This window comes from Chrysoperla carnea, chromosome X, assembly GCF_905475395.1.
Source record: "Chrysoperla carnea chromosome X, inChrCarn1.1, whole genome shotgun sequence".
Taxonomy (NCBI): Eukaryota; Metazoa; Arthropoda; class Insecta; order Neuroptera; family Chrysopidae; genus Chrysoperla; species Chrysoperla carnea.
In genome coordinates, this window is record NC_058342.1 from 685872 (window position 1) to 696499 (window position 10628).

At 36.9% G+C, this 10628-nt stretch overlaps 1 protein-coding gene across 1 annotated transcript; it reads left to right on the top strand.

Annotated features, from left to right (window-relative positions):
* Positions 1 to 8483: 8483 nt before the first annotated feature.
* Positions 8484 to 9155, top strand: LOC123302278 (mucin-3B-like). The gene has a single exon (XM_044885143.1). The coding sequence runs from the start codon at positions 8484 to 8486 to the stop codon at positions 9153 to 9155; it is 672 nt and encodes a 223-aa protein (XP_044741078.1).
* Positions 9156 to 10628: the final 1473 nt, after the last annotated feature.

Below are 10628 nucleotides of genomic sequence, written 5' to 3' on the forward strand. Positions count from 1 at the left end.
TATTTCAACTGTTACTCTCTCAACTTTTGTCCGATCGACTTTTAACAGTTCGTTTCGAAGGTCTTTTCAAGCACTACAAAAAACTGTGATTATAAAGCTATAAAATTTAATTTTTTCCCGGTTTTTAAACGTCAAACACAAAAAAAAAAAAAATAATCAACAAAAAAAAAAAAACATTTTTTGATACGGTATTACTTTCGGGTCGTTGTATTTAATAAATCGATTAAGCACCCATTCCCTTTTGCTTTTATTGGCTACAATTTTGTTTACGACAACTATGCTGAAAAAACGCCTAGTTTTTGAGTAATTCACGAAAAACCAACTGAAAACATGCTTTTTTATGTCAAATCTGCGCGCTTTCGCATATAGACTTTGAACAGGGTGGTAAATAGAGCCTATTCCCAGAACTTCAACAAAATCGATTCAGTTACTTGTATTTCGTAGGTCAAAACCTTCATTCCCTGGAGTATTATGTTTTTTAATCATTTAGCTAGTCAGCAAAATTTATATTTAATATTGTTTATTCTACGTTACAATATTAAATATTTTGACCCAGAAGTTTTTGTATTTAAAGACTTCACTAAATGATCAGAATCATACCGTGATTATGCAAACCTAAACAACATCGATTCAGTAATTATTTGACGATAAAATTGGAATCTACTGATAATAGTCATTACACGTAAAAAGTAAATAATTAATCTTAAACAAGAAATACAATAATAAAATCAAACAAAATATTAGAATTACTTGTAAAAGTGATTGTGTTTATTTTGGTCATTGGATTTCATCAAAGCTGCAACATTTTACATTTGGGTCACATGACATAATTGGTTTGCAACGGTTGAATTCAACACAGTTGAAGAATTGGCAAGCGTTCAATTTCTACTTAAAACGGTTCACTTTTGTGATTTGGTTAACGAATCCAATAAGATTAGTAAGACATTTTACATTTTTAATGCTCTCAAGTTCTTTCCCTTTATAAAAAATTTCCCAATTTTTTATCCAAATATTCCTTCACAAGTTTTTATAATTCTGTATCACCTTCCCATCTTCTCTTTTACTTAGTTTTTTTAACGCATGCTTTGTAACCCTTTGGACATGACTTACCCCTACACTTGTCTAGTAATACCCTCAGACAAGTCAATATTACAAAGACGAACTTATAAGAAAACGGCCCCCCAAATCACGAGATACAAAAAAATAAGCCCCTAGATGTTCTCAACGAAGAACGACCGCCTAATAATAATAATAATAATAATAATAATAATAATAATAATAATAATAATAATAATAATAATAATAATAATAATAATAATAATAATAATAATAATAATAATAATAATAATAATTTATTTACCAAAGATACAAATAGTACATAGGTTTTGTCATATTCACAAATTATATGGACATTGTTTTACTATATAATTTCTTAATACAGTTTTAAATTTATTTATATTTTCAATATGCTTAATTTCTACTGGTAAGTTGTTATATAATTCAGTCCCAACAATTTGAGGAGCTTTTCTATATTTATCAATTCGATAATTTTGAACATGAAGATCAGTACATTGTCGAGTATTATAAGGATGAATTTCTTTTCTCAGTTTAAAATTTTGGTAGTTTTTCTTGATGTATACTAACAACTCATACAGGTATATGCCATAAAAAGTTAAAATATTGTGCTTTATAAAATGATCTTTACATGTTTCTCTATAGTTCAGATTAAAAATAAGTCGAATAATTCTCTTTTGTAACACAAATATTCGAGAGCAGTCCGAACATTGTCCCCAAAGAATAACACAATATTGCATGCAACTATAAGCAAGCCCGTAATACAGAGCCAAAAGTGCGTCTGTATCATGCGTTTGCTTCAATTTTCGTATATAGTAGCATACTGTACTCAATTTTTTACAAACTACATCAACTTGAAGATGCCAACCCATGTCTTCATCTAGCATGACTCCTAGGAATTTCATTTCAGTTACTCGACTGATCGGATTCCTGCTATTCAATAACTTGGTATTGTCGATGTGCTTATTATTAAACAGTAAATAAGTAGTTTTGCTCATATTTATAATTAAATGATTTACTCTACACCAATCACTAAACTGATCAACCACAAGGTCCATTTGATTGATAATGTCAGTCAAATCATCTGATGACAAAAGTACAGATGTGTCATCTGCATAAAGCACAAATTTTCCCAGCGAAATATGTAAGGGCAAATCATTTATATAAATAAGGAACAGCAAAGGACCAAGATTTGACCCTTGTGGGACCCCTATGTTTACATCCCTTGATCTGGATTTTTCTCCTGCAACATCTATAATAATTTGTCGATTTTGTAGGTAGGTCTGAAACCAGGAGTTTGGTAGACCTCTTATGCCAATATTGTCTAATTTTTTTAATAAAAGATTATGATTCACAGTATCAAAAGCTGAACTTAAATCAAAAAACAATGCCAATACAAATTTTTTTTTATCAATCTCTTCCAATAGTGTGATCAAATTAACTTTTTGAATAATTTAATTCTGAGTTCGGAGAAAAAAATTGAATTTAGTAGATCATTATGATACAAATTGAGGAAACTAAAATCTAACATTTTTTGATGGTCGGAAGGGGTCCAAAAAAAATGGTAAAGTGGCCTAATTCGGTCTTTCGCGTCAGACACCGTCGGATTGAGTTAAAAATAAAAAAGTGTTTAATAAGCTTAGGCGCCGTAAAAAGGCGAAAAGAATGAGCTGCGAATGAACCCGATTGGTCCATCGATGTCCCCACAAATTGCAAAAAACCATCGATTTTGCTCGAAATTTCAAAACTTCATAGCTCTTGTTGTTTTAAAGATTTAAAGCTGAGATTTAAATGGATTGTAGCTTTTGTACCCATGAAGTATCACACACAATTTCAGCAAGATCGAATGTATACTTTTTGCAAACCGCAGCTGAATGCAAAAAACAGGACTTTTGTAAAATGGCCCTAAAAAAGTTGTGGTGCGGTATCGCGCTATTTTTTTTACGCGAGCATATGCTTCAATAGTTAAAGTAATACCTACTAAAGTGCCAACCTCTCATCTTTAATAAAAGTTACTAAAATATTAATTTTAAATTACTATTATTTTAAATTATAACATTAAAAATAGGATGGAAGTAATGGGAGCAATTATTAAGACTATAATGTCACATAACTTTTGTCTCTTAATAATTGCTCCCATTACTTCCATCCTATTTTTAATGTTATAATTTAAAATAATAGTAATTTAAAATTAATATTTTAGTAACTTTTATTAAAGATGAGAGGTTGGCACTTTAGTAGGTATTACTTTAACTATTGAAGCATATGCTCGCGTAAAAAAAATAGCGCGATACCGCACCACAACTTTTTTAGGGCCATTTTACAAAAGTCCTGTTTTTTGCATTCAGCTGCGGTTTGCAAAAAGTATACATTCGATCTTGCTGAAATTGTGAGTGATACTTCATGGGTACAAAAGCTACAATCGATTTAAATCTCAGCTTTAAATCTTTAAAACAACAAGAGCTATGAAGTTTTGAAATTTCGAGCAAAATCGATGGTTTTTTGCAATTTGTGGGGACATCGATGGATCAATCGGGTTCATTCGCAGCTCATTCTTTTCGCCTTTTTACGGCGCCTAAGCTTATTAAACACTTTTTTATTTTTAACTCAATCCGACGGTGTCTGACGCGAAAGACCGGATTAGGCCACTTTACCATTTTTTTTGGACCCCTTCCGACCATCAAAAAATGTTAGATTTTAGTTTCCTCAATTTGTATCATAATGATCTACTAAATTCAATTTTTTTCTCCGAACTCAGAATTATCTAAAAATTGACGCCATTTTTTTTTAATTTGATCACACTACAATACAAAATGTGTAAATTCATTACTGGCCGAGCACGTGGAGTGCTTCGGTCTGAAACCGTGCTGACATTTAACTAGAATGTTTTCAAGTTCCAGGAACTCGGAGAGTCGATTATACATCAGTTTCTCTAATATTTTAGAGAATTGAGGCAATAATGATATGGGACGATAATTTTCAACTTTTAGTGTGTCTCCTTTTTTGAATATTGGTTTAATAATCGATATCTTTAAGAGGTCTGGAAATTCTCCAGTTTCAAATGAAAGATTATATATATAACTTAGTATGCATGCAATTTGGGAAATACTATTTTTAACTAGTTTTATTGGGATTTCATCAATCCCAAAGCAGTGTTTATTTTCCATTGACATAACAACATTGTAGACTTCTAGGTCCGTTACTGGATTAATATAAAATGATTTTAATTTGGAGACCGAAGAAGTAACATTTACTGTTAAGTTGTTTTTATAATGACTATTAAGTTTATTCGTAACAGCTGTAGCATAATATTCACAAAGCATCTCAGCATTTTCATTTCTATTTCTACATACAGTACCATCTGACCGAAGCAGAGATATTTCGGTTTTGTCTGATTTAGTTCTACCTAATGTTTTGTTAATGGTTTTCCATTGATTTTTAGATTGTTTGCCCATTATATTTTGTTGAAATGAAAATGATTTTGCTCTACGTATTGTGTTCTTATATTCCTTTTTTCGAATTGCGTATAGACTGTTTAAATCAGGATTATTAGAGGCAGTAACTAAATCAAACAGATCCTTTAAATTCTGGCTTTCTTTTATTATATCAGGGGTGATCCATTGTAATTTATTAGGTGGTTTGTTTTGCGTTTTAATTATGGGAATAGTAACATCTAAACAAAATTGAAATATTTGCCAGAATGCATTATATACAATATTTATATTATTTGACTCATAAATAATAATAATAATAATAATAATAATAATAATATAATAATATAATAATAATAAACCCCCACGGGGACAACTGGTAGCCCTAGTTGTTCGGGAATTGGCGCTCCCGGGACCCGAGCCAACCCACTTATGATGGTGAATAAAAGGATTAAAAGCCTCGGAAAACAGCCGCTGCCTGGGGGTTATCGCCAGGGCACATCTGGAGCCACCGCTGGATGTGACAGTATGCGACCCGGTGGTGGTGGGTTGATGATCAGGCGGCCACCCATCACCAAAGAAGCTACAGCCGACGACGGACGAGACACCCGTGATGATTTGCCTGTGGATGTTCCATTACCGCAAACGGAAAGGGCCACCGCAGACAATTCTTCCAGTTCATACTGCGAACCTACCTGGAAGTGACCCGACTTGAACCGGATAAAACTGGATACAGACAAAAACTATACCAACAATTCACACAAAAATACACAAAGCTTACACACATCACAGAACAGCGACTCGCCGATCAACGCCGGACAATTATCACACATACACTCATTCCCCTTACAATACAAAATCAAATTAGACAACAAGTTCACCACCAAATACACACCATACACAACACAGGCATAATACACATGGACACACAGACAACACAAACAGCCGAAAATAACAATAGTAACAATAGCAACGATAACACATCCATCACACATATCCAAAACTCACTTAACACTGCATTGGCGGAATTCACAAATTTAGACCCCACACAGAAACACAAACTACCAAAACTACACCATTCACGCAATCTCACCAACATAGTCAACACGCTTAACAATTACATTTTACCACAATACTTATCACAGGACACAACATTTACAGATTTACACAACATCATTTACTGCGGAGCTGTTGCAGCAGTTAGGTGTAATGGTCTCAAGGTAACATCACCCTTAAACATACGAAACACACGCACTTCACAAACACGCGTACCGGCTTGGGAAAAGCGTTTAAATGCTCGTATTACGAGTATAAGGCGGGACCTAGGCCGGATCACACAATACATACAAGGAACGCGTACACAAAAACTCACCAAACACATACAAAACATCAAAACAACATACAGAATACACTCCAAATACGATGTACATAACACCGCTCTAGAGGAATTTAGGGATACCCTACACCAAAAACTCACTGTATACTCTACGCGACTCAAACGATACAAAGCTGCACACAAACGAAAAATACACAACACTCAATTCCAATACAACCAAAAGTTTTTCTACCGATCACTCACACACAACAACACACCACAGCACGATACACAACCACCCACAGAACACTCACTTTTTACATATTGGTCTGGTCTTTGGTCCGAGGAAGTTCAGCACAATGTTGAAACCTGTTGGATCGGAGACGAAATCCACAAGACAAACAACATTACACTCATGACAAAAACAACAATTACTACAAAAGACATACACAACGCTACACAACACTTACACAATTGGAAGAGCCCTGGCGTGGATCAAATACACAACTATTGGCTGAAACACTTTACATGCACACACGAACACCTCGCAAGACATTTTACAAAATTCATACAACACCCTCACACAACACCTCCTTTTCTAATGAAGGGCATCACTTATATGATACCAAAGGATAACGATGCAATAAATCCAACAAAATACAGACCCATCACATGTCTATCTACACTATACAAGTTAATCACTTCATGCATCACACAAAAAATTTACACACACATTACAGACAACAACATTCTCGCAGAGGAGCAAAAGGGCTGTCGGAAACTATCAAGAGGTTGTAAGGAGCAACTCATTATAGACTCGGTGGTGACCGAACAGGCCAAACACAACAACAGAAGCATGTACACAGCTTACATAGATTACAAAAAAGCATTTGATTCCGTGCCGCATTCCTGGCTTCAGAGAGTATTGAATTTATATAAAATTGACGAACACATTATACAATTTTTAACACACGCCATGTCGTTATGGACAACCACTCTAAATTTAACACACAATTGCACGACCATCACCACAGATACCATACACATTAGACGAGGTATCTTCCAGGGAGACTCATTGAGCCCCCTTTGGTTCTGTCTCGCTCTTAATCCACTATCACATATACTCACAGATTCGGGATGCGGTTTCAAGGTAAAGTTCGACAAAGAATTCCATAAAATATCTCACCTATTTTACATGGATGACTTGAAACTGTATGCCTCCACACAAACACAATTAACACATTTAATGCGACTGACTGAAATATTCTCTGCTGACATCCGGATGGAATTCGGTACTGACAAATGCAAAACACAACACATACATGCTGACCCAGGAACGCCTGTTTTATTTGACCTGCAAAATGGTGGTGTCATTAGCCCCATGGAGGAGGGACAATTTTACAGCTATCTTGGTGTGCTGCAATCACAAGGCATCCCACACACAGATATAAAACAAACACTTACACAACACTACATACAAAGAATTCAAAACATACTCAAAAGTGGTCTTGATGGTAGAAATACCGTTAGAGCCATCAACACATACGCTACACCATTTCTCACATATTCCTTCGGAATCATAAAGTGGACAAACACAGACATTAAAAACATACAAATTAAAACACGAACAATCATGACAAAACACAGAATACACCACATACACTCATCATCAGCCAGGTTGGTTTTACCACGGTCTTTAGGAGGACGTGGTCTCACAGATATCCAACTATTACACGATCGCCAGCTCCATAGCCTACGCGAGTACTTCCAATCTAAAACACACACATCACACTTACACAATGCCATAACATCCGCAGACAAGTCATACACGCCACTTAACATGCACACAACACAACACTCTCTTCCACCAACCAAAACACAACACACATCCACAAACATGCAGACATGGAAAACGAAGGTTTTACATGGAAGGTATTTTCATGAGCTTAGTCACGACTGTATTGACCGAGAGGCTTCGCAAGCCTGGTTGACCAAGTGTAATATCTTTCCGGAAACCGAGGGCTTCATGTTTGCAATACAGGATCAAATCATACATACACTGAATTACAAAAAACACATACTCAAAGACAACGCACAACAAACAGACCTACACAACAGAAGCAATACAACACATTACATCAGCATGCTCACGTCTTACCCAAACAGATTACAAACACAGACACGATCAGGTAGCAAAAATAATACACCAAAAACTCGCCATAAAACACAAACTCACAACAGACAACTCACCATACTACAAATACACTCCATCTTCAATTCTCGAAAACAACACGCACAAATTATATTGGGATAGAACAATCATCACAGACAAGGCGGTACACTACAACAGGCCAGACATTACACTTATACACAAACACACAAAAACCACATTCCTCATAGACATTGCAGTACCCAACACACACAACCTTCAGTCTACACACACTGAAAAACTAACAAAATACACCGATCTAGCTGTCGATCTGAGGAATCAATGGAAAATGACAACAGTTGTTGTCGTTCCGGTGATACTAAGCTCAATAGGCGTCATACCAACAACACTTCACAACAGTCTGCATACACTTGAACTACACAAAAACACATACATACAATTACAAAAGGCAGTTATAATTAATACTTGCCGTATAGTGAGAAAGTTTCTCTCTATGGGACACAGCACTCTCCAAACACAAACATTAACCACTGCTCAACAAACAACAACAAACACAACATACTCTCCGACCAATGCAAACACACTCATGCCAAACACGGAAACTTCACACCAGCACCCACACAACACACAGTTACACACACAAAACATAACGCAAGAAATATACCCGACACAACACAGCACATCTACAACAACACTCACACACGCAACATCAGCACATTGTCCAAACCAAACACAAAACAATACACAAGAAACAAACTCATCACAACACAACATCATTACTTACACTACAACAGCACTCATACACGCACCACCCCCACTTTATCGAAACGAAACACATAACACACCACCCATTGCTCGGTTAACAAGCCTCACACAAGATAAAATATCAAGACCATCAGATGTCTCAAACAAAACACAAAACACTTCACAAGAAACACAACATAGTATAACTTTATTAACCACAACACCCATACACGTACCACCACCAATAAATCAAAACCTCACACAAAACACTTCACCCATTGTAAGACTCACAAGACTCACACATGGCCAAATTGCACACTATTCAAAACCGACGGAGAACGTCCCAATCGCTCATCGAACGCGAAAGCGAGCACAACACAATACAACACCACACACATCACCCAAAAGGCGAGGTCGCTGAACACAATAAACATACATACATTTATACACACTACAAGAACAAAAATACCCTCACAAATATACACGCACACTCACACACATTCTCCGGTTCACATGACAGACCAGAACAAGGAAAAAACAGTTTACCGTCACTTGACTGTGTCCGTGCGGTAAACTAAATCGGGCTCAGCCCTGCTATGAAATAGATGAGACAATAATAATAATATGAAAAGTCGACTAGTGTAGATAAAAATATAAGACCAATCAAACTGTTCGAAAGGTTCTGCAACGCGCGCCTAGCAGAACAAGCGGTCCTAACATCTGTTACCGCTGATGAAGTATCCCTTGCTTTCAAAGGCAACAAGAATCATTCGGCGCCTGGCATGGATGCTGTGTCCAACTTCTGGTGGAAACGTTTAACTTCCACACACGCACATCTTGCTAGGCACTTTACTTCATACATCCTTGGGTACGGGACCTTTCCAACGTGGTTCGCGGAAGGACGAACAGTTTTGATTCCCAAGAAAGGAGACCTTTCAATTCCGAGCAATTATCGCCCGATTACATGTCTCAATACCGTGTACAAAGCGTTCACCTCCATTCTTAATGAACGCATACTCACAACCATAGAACCGGTTTGGCAGATGATATACGAGCAACGCGACTCCAAACGAGGTATATCAGGTTGCAAAGATAATCTTCTTGTTGACAGATGTATCTGTCAAGACGCTCGTCAGTGTCAGCGCGACTTGAGTATGGCCTGGGTGGATTATAGGAAAGCATTTGACACTACCTCTCACCAACTAATATTGGTGCTGCTCAAATGTTTGAAAATTCACCCCGATATCATCAGATGCATCGAAGAGCTGTTACCTTTGTGGAAGACCAAATTTACCATTAGATGTGGTAAACGTACTGTCTCAACAGATCTGGTAACGTATAAGCGTGGTGTCTATCAAGGCGACAGCCTTAGCCCGCTTTTATTCTGCATCTCCCTTATGCCCCTTTCCTTGCGCTTGCGAGAAGAAACTGGTTACCGTTGTGGTCCCCAGACAAATAGGAAGCATCAGGTGACTCATCTATTCGAAGCTGTCAATCAGTACACGAAGGCTATTGGCATGGAATTCGGACTCGATAAATGTGCCGTCATTCATTGTAAGAGGGGTCGTGTCCCTGATTACGGTGCAGACGTGCAGCTCACAGATGGAAGCATCGTGAAACATCTCGATGAAGAAGAGCTGTACACATATTTGGGTGTCGGTGAAAACCACATTCAAAGTGTGTCTACTGTCAAGGAAGCTCTTCGCGGCAGGTATAGGCACCGTCTTCGACAAATCTGGCAATCAGAATTGTCTGGGATCCATAAGATCCGTGCTATTAATATGCTTGCAATACCCATCCTTCTCTATTCTTTTGGTTCCATCAAATGGACAATAGAGGAGCTTAAGGAACTTGATAGAGGCACTCGCAAACTCATGAACGTCAATCGTAGTTT